We start from the raw sequence: 14,431 nt of genomic DNA, 5'->3' as shown, positions 1-14,431 counted from the left end.
GCACCTCGACAAGGCCGTCTCACTTCCAACATGGGTGGTGTCCTCGCTATCCCAGCCCTTATCCTGCCATCTGCGGCGACGCTGTGGTCAGTGGCAGCCTCGTGCTGCGGCGCAGCATCATGTTCAATGATCTGTGGACCTTGTGGCATGTCCAAGTTCCGATCCTCCATCGCCACGAGAATTGCATATGCCATGATTCTGCTGGTCAACAGTATTCTGGCCTGGATAATGCTCACACCTTGGGCCATCAAAAAGCTGGAACACCTGACTCTGGATTATATGACGTTCAAATGTGGTTCATCTGAGTGTTATGGGTATTTTGCGGTTCAGCGCATCAATTTTGCCTTGGGCATGTTCCATCTGATCCTCTCCATCCTGCTCATTGGAGTCCGAAGTACCAAAGACACCCGAGCAGGTCTGCAGAATGGCTTCTGGGGTCCGAAACTGCTGGTTTGGATCGGCTTCATCGTCATCTCTTTTTTTATACCCGAGGGCTTTTTCATGTTCTGGGGCAACTACGTTGCATATGTGGGGGCGATGCTCTTCGTGCTCTTGGGGTTGATTCTTCTCGTCGATCTCGCCCACACGTGGGCAGAACTCTGTCAGGACAAGATTGATGAAGGTGATGGGCCAAACTACCGGCTGTGGCAAGTTTTACTTATGGGGTCAAGCTTGGGGATGTATCTGGCTGCACTCGCCATGACGATCGTCATGTACATCTTCTTCGCCAGCAGTGGGTGCAGCATGAACATTGCGGCCATCACCATCAACCTCGTCCTCCTCTTCGTCGTGACGTTCCTGAGTGTTCAGCCGACGATTCAAGACGCCAACCCCAAAGCAGGTCTGGCACAGTCAGCCATGGTAGCAGTTTACTGCACCTACCTCACGTTCTCGGCGGTTGCCATGGAACCTGATGACAAGCACTGCAATCCCCTCATCCGTGCGCGGGGAGCACGGACAACTACGGTGGTGCTGGGGGCGATTGTTACCATGCTCACCATCGCATACACGACGACGCGAGCCGCTACACAAGGGTTTGCCATGGGGTCGAACACGGGCAAGAACCGGTACGCTCAATTGACGCAAGACGAGAACGAACACGGGCTGGTGTCTCAGCAGCCAGCGTCACGGCGCGAGATCATGAGGGCGGCGGTGGAAAGCGGGGCGCTCCCGGCGTCGGCGCTGGACGAGGACTCGGATGATGAAGATAGCGGTGAAGTCAGCTCCAAGGACGACGAGCGTCAAGGGACGCAGTACAACTACAGCCTGTTCCACGTGATTTTCCTTATGGCGACATGCTGGGTGGCGACGCTTTTGACGCAGAAAATGGACCCGGAGAATTCGAGCGACTTTACCCCGGTGGGTCGGACATACTGGGCGAGCTGGATCAAGATCATCAGCGCATGGATATGTTATGCCATCTACAGCTGGACGTTGGTTGCGCCGATGGTGCTGGAGGGGCGAGATTTCTCATGACGGGTTGGAGGGTGGAGGTCTGGGGTTGTTTGGCGTACAATTGTGTTTGTGTCTTGGGCAGACCGAGCCTGATGAATTTGGCTTGGGAGCGGTGACTATTGTATAGCGAAGTTACTGATATGAATGAGAGTGCGTGTTTTCGAGCTGCGCGTTTTCGAGCTTTGCTACTGCAGAGCCGCTGGTGTCGATGTTTTGTCTCGCCAGCCTCATGTTCCACCAATCTTGCCAGATACGCAGATCAGGCTGCGGTCTTTACTCGGGAGGTGCGTAGTATCGGGTAGTACGAATCGGGGAGGGCGATCGCGGTTCTTAAGGGCAAAAGGGGGGAGGGGGCCCTCGATCTGAACAAAAAGGTCGATGGGCAGCGGACTTGGCGATCGATGGGGGTCGGGGCTCGGTAAAGTCGGGGGTTCCATATTCAGTTTGCTACTGCTGCGATTGCTGCTTCTGGCGGTGGTGACGTATGTGATTATGACGGTATTGGTGAGAGGTGATGATGTGATGATGATGTGGCCCATAAAGGGGCGGTGAAGCAATTAGGAGGTCAGGGGAGTGGGAGTGGAAGGAATATCGATGGTATGAGTAGGATGTTGAGTAGAGTAGCGTAGAAGAATAAAGTACATCTCCACCGAGCCAGCTATCTGGTAGCGAGGAATACCAGGTACCGTGAATTACCAGCAGTCCAGGGCAAAAGCCAATCACAGTCTGGGTTTTGAGGTGTGGAATATATTTCCGACTACAGACTTGTACGAGTAAATACGCTCTCGGATTGAAAACATGGATATATACTTGGCCAATTGGTTACTTGCATACCGAAGCACATACATACCCAAGTATCTATGATGGCTATGTGTTTGGTATATCTTGGAGTTCAACTACCTACCTTCATACCTTCATAGCTTCTTACCTGACTGCCTGCCTAATTTAGGATGTTTCAGAATTGATCCTCAGGTGCCTGTAGATATCTACCTTGGTGTCCATGGTGCTTGTAGTGGTAATTAGGGAGTAGCCATGCACAATGACAGATTGGGAAGTCGGTCAACTTGATCACTTCATCAGTTGGATAGAAAGGTCCCTGACCTCCCCTTGGTATCCGTGTCGCCCCTGCCCGTCCAATTTGTGTAGAAATACCATGTCTCTCCTTCTCTCCTCCATCTTTGACAAATAAACCCCTCCCCTTCCATTCTGGTCAACGTTTGTATCCATGTCCTGACCAGTGCCTTGTCCCTTGGAATCCCCTCGCACTCGGTATGTACATGCACAGGACCTCACCCTCCTCTCCACCTCAAGCCACACGCATCACGTCGTACGCACGAACGCATTCTGACCACACTTGAACCTGGGGGAATCTCGGAACTCCGTTTTCCTGCGACTTGGACTGGTTCTCCGTACCCAAGACTTGCATCTGCCGTCTGTGATGCTGTGGCACCTACGACCTATTGGGGCGGAACCATTTTCCACCCCTTTCCCCCCATCCTTGTCGCCCTAGTCTGTTCCTATATCCTTTTCCTCGTTCGCTGGGTCGCTCGCCATTCGGACTTTACACATGTAGGATAATCCCTGCGTGATGGGTCCGAAGACGAATACCCTCGTACTTGCTGGGAAAAATCCTTCTTGCTTTTCATGGTAACCTAGCGTAGCCTAGCTGGGATGGGCTGGATCGGGGGACAAAACTATTACTCGGTAGGTAGACTGGATACAATTCAATACGACACCACACGACACCACACGACTGGGGAGGGGCAGGACGACGAAAAAGTCCCTTCTAACCTTCCCCCCTCCCCCTACCTGCCCTGCTCTGCCCTGCGCAACCCTGTTTTGGCTTGCCTGGTCAGATCCCAACCCCGGATACCTGGTGTTCCGAGTTTTGAGAGAGTCTGGTGGCGTTTGACGGGGGCCTCTTTGCATACACACACACTCGTACTGACCAAAGGCAGACCCATCCTCGTTTCTCATGTATGCGCGTGTGCATGTGCGTATGTGGGGAGCGAGGAAGAGAGACAGAGACGGTCTAGGATAGGAAGAGATATACGAGTACCGAGTTACGGCCTTTCTTGCTTGCTTCCCCTTCTTCGGATCTCTTGAGCCCCATCCCTTGTGCCTTGGGAATCCTCACCGGGTCCCGGTCTCTGATCACCTCTTCCTGTCCCACATCTCCGGAGCGTTCTCCTGCATCTTCCTCGCCTGTCGCTGGTCTTCTGTCTCCCGAAGAGATGCAAACCCCGCCCACACGACTATTCCATCCGTATGTAAGTATGTATGTGGCTATGTGTGGAAGAATGAATGCATGGCGTCCGTCCTCGTCCACGTCCCTGGACCCAGCCGTCACAATGAAACCCATATAGGAGGAGTGGGGATGTTTTGCGGACAAAATAAAATGTCGTCTATATCGACAGACTGACAAGGGAGATCGGTTCCGCTTGGGTGGGAATCCACTCACTCGTTCAACTCGTTCACTCATTCACTCTTTCAGTCACCGTCTCTCTCTCGCTCGCTCGCTCGTGGGACCCGCTTTCTGGTTCTTCTTCTCGTCTCCGCGACTCCTGGTGGGTACGTAGGGGTGGACGGGAGGGAGGGTGCGAGGATGGGTCCGTAGGTATGTGGCGCGATCTCCTTACCGCCTTGTTCGGATATGATATCATGCTTTTGATATCGAGACTTTTTGGTTTGGTTTTCTTGTTAGGGCTCGAATGTGTGGTCGGTCGGGCGGGCCTGGAAAGGTTGTGAGGTCGTGGTGGCTGAGGATACAGTGGATATGTCAAAGGAGGATTCAATGCGAGAAGGGAGGGGGAGCGGGAGGGAGAAACGGTAGGGAGATAGAGTATGTGTATGTGCATGTGCATGTGTATGTGTATCTGTGTGATATATAAAAGGGTCAACTAGAGAGCGTACAGGAGTCTTCTCGCTGGGACGGGTTGTGCATGGCACACAAAGGAGATGGAGATGGCTCGAGGGAAGCAGTCAGACAAGACCTGATACAGATGGACATGACCATCGTGATAGTGATGATATGAATTACTTCGCTGGTATCTCGCTCACTTTCCAGCCAGTTCCGTGTACACCAGCTAAAACTTCTAGCAGTTCCCTCCCGAAAAAAAGGTCTGCTGCCATGTCCGCAGACAGTGGACACTCCCTAAGCATTCTGAAATGAGGTCCCCACGCAGCTATCGCCAGTTGTGCAATCTGCTCTCAGCCACCGTGGTTGTTGTGCCAGCACTCTTTCCACCCACATCGTGGTCGCAGAGTCGTAGAGCCGCTATCAGGTCCATTTGGTCGGATCCATCGAGTCAACAGGAGATGTTGAACGAGAGGACATCCCAAATGCACCTCATCAGGACATGTTTGAGTCCGTCGCCAACACCCAAAGATCCCGTTGTACTTCAGCACAACGCAGACATGTACCGCACCGCACCGCACTGGCCGCCAGCCCGCATCTCCCTGATTGATGTCTGCTTCTCATCTCCTCTCTAGCCGCGAGGGTGACTCACGGAGGGTATGACGACGCCCTTCCGCTGGGTGCTGTAGTGACAGCAGCTCGAACATAAATTGTGGCCGCATTCCGTGCACTGGAAGATGGTGGTGTGGGCCGCTGTGCATTTCTGGCATTGCCAAACTAGAGGACTGTCTCTCGGGGCCGCGATCTTGATGTATCGATGCTGTGGACACTGTTGATAAGTGTATCGGAAATTCAATCTAGAATTGGCCGGCTAGGAGGCACATGTTGAGCGTCAGTCATGTTTTCCCGGTCCAGCAGAGCCGCACCGTGTCAGAGTGCGCGAAACTCAAGACTCACGTCAGTGTTGGTTTTCATGATGTTAAATCTTGGACTTGTCCGTCCTTTGAGCGTACTGATGAGAGAGCTGGGCAATCGGATTCAAAGGCTTCTTGAGTGTAATAGTTTGAGGACGAAGGGTCCACGACAGGAGAAGATCGAGCGGTACTTATAGCACTCTGTTTGTTTATGCAAGTGAGGGCTTGTGGCAGGACAACATGGTGGTTCATCACGCTTCGACGCATCGACCGGGCTCTCAAGCACCGTGACAAGCAAACAGATCAGTCGCAGCGCTATGCCTCTGTCACTTGGCGTCGAGAAATGTCAGGGGGGGAGGGATTGTGGCTGCTGCTGTGTGCAGAGATGAGCCAGAGAGGATGAAAATGCATGCGGTGGTATTGTCCGCGTGGAAATGCCTTGGGTAAGAAAGAACCCATTCAACAGCGTTTCTTACTACCCGTAAAGGGATGGCTCCAGAGGGCAAAAGGTCACATTTTGACGGTGATTGAGCGAATCGAACGCTTGGAACACTGGAACGGCAAGTCGCATTCGCACCTAATCCATCCGAAAGAGAGTTTTGGGTGTCCCATAGCTCAACGGGATCGCATCCCCCCGACAGCCTAACGCCTCAGCTCCGGTTGTGTGTCTTGACTCTTGAGAGAATGCTTGAGAGCCCACAGTCAGCTGGTAGGGATTGTGACGAGCATAGATAGTGCGGTTTGCTGCTTAATCATTCCCCTTTTCCCAGACCTGAGCCAAGATTAGAGTTTGCCTGATTCTACTCGTACTGGCAAAGAAGGCGTAAAGATGACATATTTGCTCAACATAGGGCTCTTGGTTGGCCAGCATCTGGTGGAAGAAACAGGCGTTGACAGGTTGAACGAGCAGTCCCGTCGTCGAACCGGCGCGGGTTGAACTTCCCACTATCGTTACCGCGGGATGGATTTGTGGGGCGCTCGAGGGCGCTGGACTGTGGCCCAGGCCCCTGGCAAGGTTTCGATAGTCCGTGCTCCAATATCATGGGGAGCGAGGAGGTACAACCAAGTGGCTTTTCCAGACTGTCCAGACTGTCCAGCCCAAGTCTGAGCTGAGTCCTTCAGCGCGGCCGAGGATAGCCAGGTGTTCTAGAGCGGCAGACTGACCTCCAAAGGCCGTGCTGTCGCTGTATGGCTCAATGCTACGCAACGCTGAGGCGTGAAAGCGCGGAGGGTGAAGCGAGGAACAAGGAGCGAGGAGCAAGCCACAAGCACGGGACTCGATTGCCTAGCGACACCAGCCTGGTGGTTCTCGTCGTGTCGTTCGATCGTCCTTAACGAGGCGTAGTGTCGATCTTTTACCGAGAGATTTCCAGCTCGCCAGATCCAAACCCCTGTGCTGCTTTTTGCGGGCCTCTTTCGCCCCTCTCCAAGATTTTTTCAGCGTTAGATCCCATAGAAGTTGCCCACACAATACCCCCAAAGGACCCCCAAACCGGATCCGTGCCCCTGCTAATCAGTTGGTCCCGGCTGACGACTCTCAATATCTGCGCTAGCTGGCCCTTAGACAAGCCCCGCAGCTGCAACACACCGCATGCACTGGTTCTCACTGGGCAGAAGAGATGGATTTGGTTTCGATCTTGCATGCGCTTCCGTTTGCTTCAGCTCTCCACTCTCCGAGATCTACACCACAGCATATCCGAGTAAGTAAAGTTGGCAAAAAAAAAAGGCTCTATCCATACGCCATGGTAATACACGGAGTTCGAAATCGGTGTCATGTAGGAAGTCCCTACTTCCATGCAACGCGCGATAGCAACTCTCCTACTGTTGGGGGAGAAGAACAGCAAAAAGACGAGGTAAGGCCGTCATGCATCCCCAGATGCAGTCGTCCCGAGAATTGGACGCAGATACGGGGGCATTCTGTCGTGTCGATCCTGTGTCGTTGAAAGAAAACTCTTGGGTAGGTTCGAGCTACCATTCGGTTTGTGTCACCAATACGCCAGCATTGATTGGAGGAACCGAACTTGAGAGAAGCGTGGTCCCTCCTTCCTGGGTGGTACGTAGCGCCTGTGCTCGAAACGAAAGTGGCTTGAAAACGTCCGAAAATTGTTGTAACACAACAGCACACATCGCGCTCATCAGCCGGGGTTTGACAGTATCATGGCGTTATCAACGTCCGGAAGGTGCCGACGAGTCCCTGGGCTCCTGGGCTTCTGGGCTCCTGACGTGCGCCATCGAGGCATATCCGTGAGCTCATAACCAAGACAATTTTTGGTTCCTGCTTTACAGGGATAGTGGCATCGAATGCTTTGCATTACGTATTCTGAAGCACTCGTAGGACGTGGAACCGTAAGTGATTGGTCATGCTAGCCCTCAACAAAGGCATTTCGAGTGGTCATGACGCTTGTTCGAACAGGTGACAGGCGCGAGGTGACAAGGAGGCTTGTCTACGGATCCAGGCTGAGCAGGTCATTCTTAGGCGTTCAAATGGAACAACGTCGACATGTCCTCTGCCAGATGGCCGAGTTAGCAGCGAATACTCTCAATACGGCATCTGCACTTACCTCCATGGTGATTGCGGCGGATGGCCTCAGCCAGAAGATTTGAGAGGTCGATCATGATGAGCTTCTTCGAGGCACGGATCCGCTCGGGCGGCACAGGAAAGGTATTTGTCACGACCACATAGTCAATGTAATCGCATGCTTCTAACTCTTCCAAGGAGTTTTCGCCAAACAGGCCATGGATTGCAATACAATAAACCTTCCTGGCGTGGCCGATCTTGACACAGGTTTCGGCAGCTGCAATCCACGAACCAGACCGATCCATAATGTCGTCCATCAGGAGAACAGTCTTCTCCTTGACGTTTCCTACAAGGGTGATTGTGTGCTCGAGGGCAGGATTCTTGATACCCTCTTCTTCCTCGTCCGATGTTGCTGCCGCGTCGAAGGTCCCACCCAGGGCGTGTTCGGGTTGAAAGGACGATGCATTGGATACAAACGAAGAAGTCATGGGATCATTGGTGGGGTTGTCTGTGCCGTCTTGCAGAGGTCGCTCGCCCACGAGATTAGCGAGGGAAGCTGACATACTTGACATTGCTGAAGAGGGATGGTCTTCGTCCACCAAGTGACCTTGGATCAGTCGACCCACGACTACGTCTCTTGCCCGCTGGTCGTTGTGTGCTTCACTAGCTTCGTACTCCGAGGGTCGACGTGCGCTGGGAAGGGCTGGCTCGAGGCGGGATGACGGGTCAGGTGAAGCAGAAGGGGAAGGAGTTTCCGCCCTGGCCGCCTGGACTAGGGGGCTTGCTGCAATTGTGACTGCCTTTGGCCTGCCAATACCAGAGCGGCTGACACCGTTTAGCGTGGGACCCCTGGCACGGTGAGGAAGCCCTCGGTGGTGTGACCTCTCCGATTCATTGTCAGCATCATCAGTGTCGTCCCCATCCAGAAGGTGGTCGCGATAACGCATGGACTGTGGCTCAATGGCATCAAAAAATACAGTGCTGTCGGCCAGGTTGTTGTGATGGTGTGAATGTCGTGAACGATCCTTGTCCGTGGACACGAGAGCGAAGCTGAGCTTGAGGGCGTCGGCCAGCGAAGTTACTCTCTTGGTGCCACCCACATTCTTGCTCACCACGACTGCATCGCTCCAACGGGGAACATTGGACTTGATCCATCGGGCAATGATCGGTTCCGCGAATAGGTTGTCGACGGGTTTGCCAAAGAACCCTTGCATCTGTGAGGCATGAAGGTCCACAGTGATAATGTGGTCCACCCCTGCTACCACCATGAGATTGGCCAACATCTTTGCGGTGACGGCCCCTCGATGGCTCTTCTTCTTGGATTGGCGAGAGTAGGGGAAGTAGGGCATCACGGCAGTGATTGACTTCGCCGAGCCGCCCTTGCATGCAGCAATCATGATGAGCATTTCCATAACACTGTCGTTGATGCGAGGACTCCCACTCTGCACGATGAAGACATCTTCGTTTCTAACAGAGACGCCTATCTGGACGCTGATTTCCCCGTTTGCGAAATTACCGAGTTCGCATTTGGCTGGTGAAGAGCCCAGCCTCTCACAGATAGACTCGACGAGGGCGGGATGCGACCTGCCGGAGAAGACTTGAACGCCGCGCATGGTGGTCAACTGAACGGGTTGCTTGAATCTAGGCAAAGCAAAGAGAATAGTGAGAGCCTGACAACTCGCACAAAGAGTACGGACTGTTTCTCGACTCAGCTCAATGTCATCGTCTCGAGGCAGGTTTCGTCCATGAATCTCTCATTGTCTGGAAGGTTACACAAGAGCGAGGGCAGCCAGAAGCAAGCAAGTGTGAAAGGTGGACGTGAACATTTTTTGAAGAGGCAGAGCCAATCGACCAATCACACAACACTTGAAAATACTCTCCACGTGACTATACGGTGGAGCGGTAGAATTCTCTGATTGTTTTTGTCAGACCGAGGGCAGTTCCCTCATTTGTACCTGGAACTACCAGCATAATCGCCCATTGCAGCTGTCAGACACAATATTACCATTTTCCGAATACTTTTCCCGAACTTGCACATCCTGTGCATTCCATATCATCCAGTATTATGACCCCTTTCGCAGTCAGATCTGATCCCATGGCATTTGGTGACCATATCATTATGCGCTCATCATGCCTTCGAAATTCCCAGAGATCCAGGGTGGAGGCTCCCTGATTCTGGCATGGCAGATTAAAGGCAAAGAAGTCCTCGTCATCGGTGGTGGTGAGGTATGTTTTGATGGTGACCCCCAATCCAAAATCATGGTGGCACACAGCGCTGACTCACAACTGCGCGTTAGGTTGCAGCGGGCAGGATCGTCAACTTGCTCAATGCCGACGCCAAAGTAACAGTGGTGTGCCCTCGCGAGGGCTTGAACGAGGAGGTGGCATTCCGCGTAGACCAAGGACAGGTCAAACACGTCGACCGAGTATTCCTCCCTCTCGATCTCGAGCCGGAAAAGAATGTCGCCATGGTCCTCAGCGCGATCGATGACCCCGATGCATCCACGCGCATATGGAAGTACTGCAAGAAATTGAAAGTCCCCGCCAACATCGCTGATGTGCCTCCCGAATGCGACTTCTACTTTGGCAGCGTCCACCGCGATGGACCCCTCCAGATCATGGTTTCTACCAACGGGAACGGTCCTAGAATGGCGGCGGCTATCCGCAGACAGATTGGTGAAATGCTACCCGAGGGCACGGGGGACAGCATCAAGAAGGTTGGGCAACTGAGGAGGATGCTCCGAAAAATTGCGCCGGGCAAAACCACACGCGACATCATCAAGAGGATGGGCTGGATGAGCGAGGTCTGTGATAAATGGAGCACTGAGGAGTTCAACAAGATGAATGAGGAAGACATGGACAAGCTAGTGCAATTCTACGACAAGGGCGTTGTGCCGAGTTTTGAACAGATTCGGCTAGGATATCAGCGAGACGTGGTGTGGGAGTTTGACGGGTCATTTGGATGGATGTAGGTGTATCAAATATGTTTCTTGTTCCTCCTCTGGGGTGAGGATTCGCATTGCTCTCAGTGCCGGTCGCAGCTGGCGTGGCGTTTTGATCCTGGTCATCACTACTCGATAGTTCTCAACACCAATATCATCATATTGTGCAGATGAAGGTTCTTTGGTAGACTGAATGCCTGTGCGAGGTACTGAGATTACCTGGCACTGCCCGAGTACTTAATCGTCACACTTGGGGCGTAACCAGCGACCACATGGCGAGACGGAGAGCGGCATGGAGGGGAAACAAGGGGGGGCAATTGGGGACACCAGGACAAGAAATGCCTGATGACGTAGTTGGTTGGTCGTGCGAGCTGAACATCTGACACTACGATAGAATGCGCCCAACAGCAGCTCACGGCCCCAGTCCACTTCAGATGGCTTGACCTTGGTCAATGAAGTTTGCCAAACTATGTTCCCACATCTTACCTGTTCCGAGTCTTTTCGTCCGTCATTTTGTTCTTTCCCATATTATTCCACTGCTTCAGTTCTGTCGACAATCCCCGGCAGTATCCTTGAACCGCCCTTCGCACATCGCCCACTTGTATCGTCGCAGTCGCATGACACCGAACCGCGCGCGCGTACCAGTAATTACATTTCTGCCTCAGGCGGTAAGAAAAGAGCCGTAAAGAGTGGCCCAGGATGAAAGCGCTTCGCGAAAAGCTCAAAGGTCTGCCTTGTCAATCCTTCGGCCCGAACAGGTAGATGATTATCCCCATTTTAGATACCAAGCTGCACGATGCCAAAATCGAGGCTATCCATTTCAAGCACAAGATTGGCAAGCTCAAGAACCTGGTCAACAAGAACCATCGTCATGATGAGGAGCATGAACAAGAGACGGACCGCAAGAGAACAGCCATTTGCGAGTCTCATCGCTTCGAGTCCTTCTTCCCCGAGCGCGACAATAACCGCATCAAGTGGTATGTTGACGGTCGCGACTACTTCTGGGCTGTCTCGGTTGGTCTCGAGAATGCCAAGGAGACAATTTACATTGCCGACTGGTGGCTCTCGCCCGAGCTGTTCCTGCGCCGCCCGCCGTTTTTCAACCAGGAATGGCGTCTGGATCAAACCATCAAGCGTGCGGCCGAGCGCGGAGTCCAAGTCTATGTGATCGTCTACAAGGAGGTTCAGCAAGCCTTGACTTGTAATTCCGCGCACACGAAGCATGCCTTGCGAGCACTTTGCCCCGAAGGCAGCCCTGGCCACGGGAATATCCATATCCTGCGCCACCCGGACCATAACGTCTTCGAGAATTTTGGTGATATGACTTTCTACTGGGCGCATCATGAGAAGTTTATCGTGATTGACTACCACCTCGCGTTCATCGGAGGCTTAGATCTGTGCTACGGAAGGTGGGATCTCCGTCAGCATCTTCTGGCAGATGTCCATCCCTCCGGAGTGGTCAACGAAATCTTCCCTGGACAAGATTTCAACAATAACAGGTATGTCACAACACGACCCTCTATAAATCCCAGACTGATAGGGTTTCCACGCAGGATCATGGACTTCCACACAGTCGAGGATTGGTCCAACAACGAACTCAACAAGACCGACTACGGCCGAATGCCATGGCACGACGTAGCAATGGCTGTGGTTGGCGACTCCGTGTTAGATATTGCCGAACATTTTGTCCTGAGGTGGAACTTTGTCAAGCGAGACAAATACAAGCGAGATGAGAGTGTCGACTATCTGTGTATGACCACTCGATCCAGGGCGGATGGCTCCAACCCGGACGAAGACCTCATTGCGATTCAAAGACCAAAACACCCAGTGGGAAAGTATATAGAGCATCCTCTCAGTCCGCTTGAGGGCAAGGGCCTTCAGAATGCCGGTTCTGTCCACGCGCAGCTGGTTCGGAGCAGCGATGACTGGAGCAGTGGCATCTTACTCGATCACAGTATTCAAACCGCCTATGTTGAAGTGATTGAAAATGCCCAGCACTATGTCTACATTGAAAATCAGTTCTTCATCACTGCTACCGGCGAGCATCAGTCGCCCGTCCACAACCAAATCGGCCGAGCAATAGTCAATGCATGCGTCCGTGCTGAAAAGGAAAACCGCAAGTTCCGAGTCATCATACTCATCCCTGCCATTCCAGGTTTTGCAGGTGATCTTCGCAGCGACGCGGCTATCGGGACAAGGGCCATAATGGATTATCAATACAAGAGCATCAATCGAGGCGAACACTCGATCTTTGGACAACTCAAAGCCGCTGGGGTGGATCCCACCAAGTACATATTTGTCTTCAATTTGCGTGCCTATGACCGCATCGATAGGACCCCATCACTCATTCAACAGGAGAAAGAGTCTGGAGTGTCATACCAACAGCTCCAGCGTGCCGAGGCAGAGGAGATCATGGGCAGCGGCATCCATGGTTACGAAGGCGAAAAGACCGAAAAGGAATCCCGTGGCACGGGCGCCAACGTCAGTGAAGATGAACAACATGCCATTATTGACCGCAAGCGCCGGTTCGAAGCTGCGCGCAAGAAGCTCGACGTCAAGGACCCCGTCACTTCGGCCGAGTCAATCGCCGAAGATGCCATGGCTCGTGGCGGGCTCGTTAGCGAAGAACCATGGGAAGGTGAACCCGAGGCCGAGAAGGACAACTTTGTACAAGAGGAACTCTACATCCACGCCAAATTGCTGATTGTGGACGACAAGACGGTGATTTGCGGATCAAGCAATATTAACGATCGTTCCATGTTGGGTTCGCACGACTCGGAACTCGCGATCGTCATGACCGACACCAAAGTGCTTGAAACCACCATGGACGGCAAGCCCTATCAAGCAGGCTACCACGCTGCGACTTTACGACGCCACATCTGGCGCGAACACCTGGGCATGATCGAAGCGCAATCCGTGGACGCCTCCAATGACCCCAATGCCCAACCACCAACCGTATGCATGAACGATGAGTACTCTGGCGAAGAATGGGAATTCGTGGCTGATCCCTTGTCCGACACACTCTGGGAAAAATGGACGGGTCAAGCCACTACCAACACTGACGTGTACCGCTATCTATTCCGCGCCGACCCGGACAACCACATTAAGACGTGGAAGGATTACGATGACTTTGCACCTCGCCAGACGATCAAACAAGGCCATTTACATGATCCACACATGCCGGTAGAGCTTGTGCGGAAGGAGTTGGACAAGATTCGGGGACATCTTGTTTGGATGCCCCTGGATTTCCTGTGTGAGGAGGAGATGGCGGAGAGAGGCATACAAGTGAATGCGTACACCGAGGTGAGTTTTTTGTCTTTTGAGGTTGAGTCAATGCGTGTGCTAATTGTGGTGATTTTCTGCAGAGCGTATACACTTGAACAGACACGGCATGCTGCCTCTAAAGCAGGGATGGACAGGGGGCGGCTCGCCTCAGGCTCGTTGAGTCATGGAGGAATGATAGCCATTCAAGGCTCTCGTTCAGGTCCTCGTCGCGTGGCAAGTTGGAGTGACGCTTTAAGGTGCATGTTTGTGTTAAACTCACGCACAAAGCCGGAGAGGCTCATTACGGTGTGCACTTGAGGGTGCAATCTACCCAAGTACTCTGGAGTCTGGATACCCCTATTGCTGTTAATACATCAATAAAGCCTTGTACGGCTAAGACACCAACCAAAAAAAGGGGATGATATGGCGGCCAAGCGGTGGCTCATTGTCGGCTGACCTGTGACTGTCATGGGCGTGCCGC

The 14,431-nt window shown here is 52.9% G+C and overlaps 4 protein-coding genes across 4 annotated transcripts; 3 read left to right on the top strand and 1 right to left on the bottom strand.

The window, feature by feature from the left end:
* Positions 1-30: 30 nt before the first annotated feature.
* On the top strand, positions 31-1,476 carry AYO21_00088 (hypothetical protein; the record flags this gene model as incomplete). Its single annotated transcript, XM_022650080.1, has 1 exon — positions 31-1,476. One exon carries the CDS (start codon positions 31-33, stop codon positions 1,474-1,476), a length of 1,446 nt encoding a protein of 481 aa, XP_022517406.1.
* Positions 1,477-7,698: 6,222 nt separating this feature from the next.
* On the bottom strand, positions 7,699-9,357 carry AYO21_00087 (hypothetical protein; the record flags this gene model as incomplete). The annotated part of the gene is made up of 2 exons (XM_022650079.1): positions 7,699-7,733; positions 7,788-9,357. 2 exons carry the CDS (start codon positions 9,355-9,357, stop codon positions 7,699-7,701), a joined length of 1,605 nt encoding a protein of 534 aa, XP_022517405.1.
* A 517-nt stretch (positions 9,358-9,874) lies between these two features.
* AYO21_00086 (hypothetical protein) lies at positions 9,875-10,716 on the top strand (the record flags this gene model as incomplete). Its single annotated transcript, XM_022650078.1, has 2 exons — positions 9,875-9,970; positions 10,042-10,716. The coding sequence occupies 2 exons, from the start codon at positions 9,875-9,877 to the stop codon at positions 10,714-10,716; spliced, it is 771 nt and encodes a 256-aa protein (XP_022517404.1).
* A 669-nt stretch (positions 10,717-11,385) lies between these two features.
* AYO21_00085 (hypothetical protein) lies at positions 11,386-14,066 on the top strand (the record flags this gene model as incomplete). The annotated part of the gene is made up of 4 exons (XM_022650077.1): positions 11,386-11,413; positions 11,468-12,185; positions 12,240-13,989; positions 14,052-14,066. 4 exons carry the CDS (start codon positions 11,386-11,388, stop codon positions 14,064-14,066), a joined length of 2,511 nt encoding a protein of 836 aa, XP_022517403.1.
* Between the last annotated feature and the right edge of the window lie 365 nt (positions 14,067-14,431).

This window comes from Fonsecaea monophora (genome assembly GCF_001642475.1).
Source record: "Fonsecaea monophora strain CBS 269.37 chromosome Unknown Scaff1, whole genome shotgun sequence".
Taxonomy (NCBI): domain Eukaryota; kingdom Fungi; phylum Ascomycota; class Eurotiomycetes; order Chaetothyriales; family Herpotrichiellaceae; genus Fonsecaea; species Fonsecaea monophora.
Note: the sequence above shows the minus strand (reverse complement) of the source record. Positions and strands in the feature narration are given on the sequence as shown.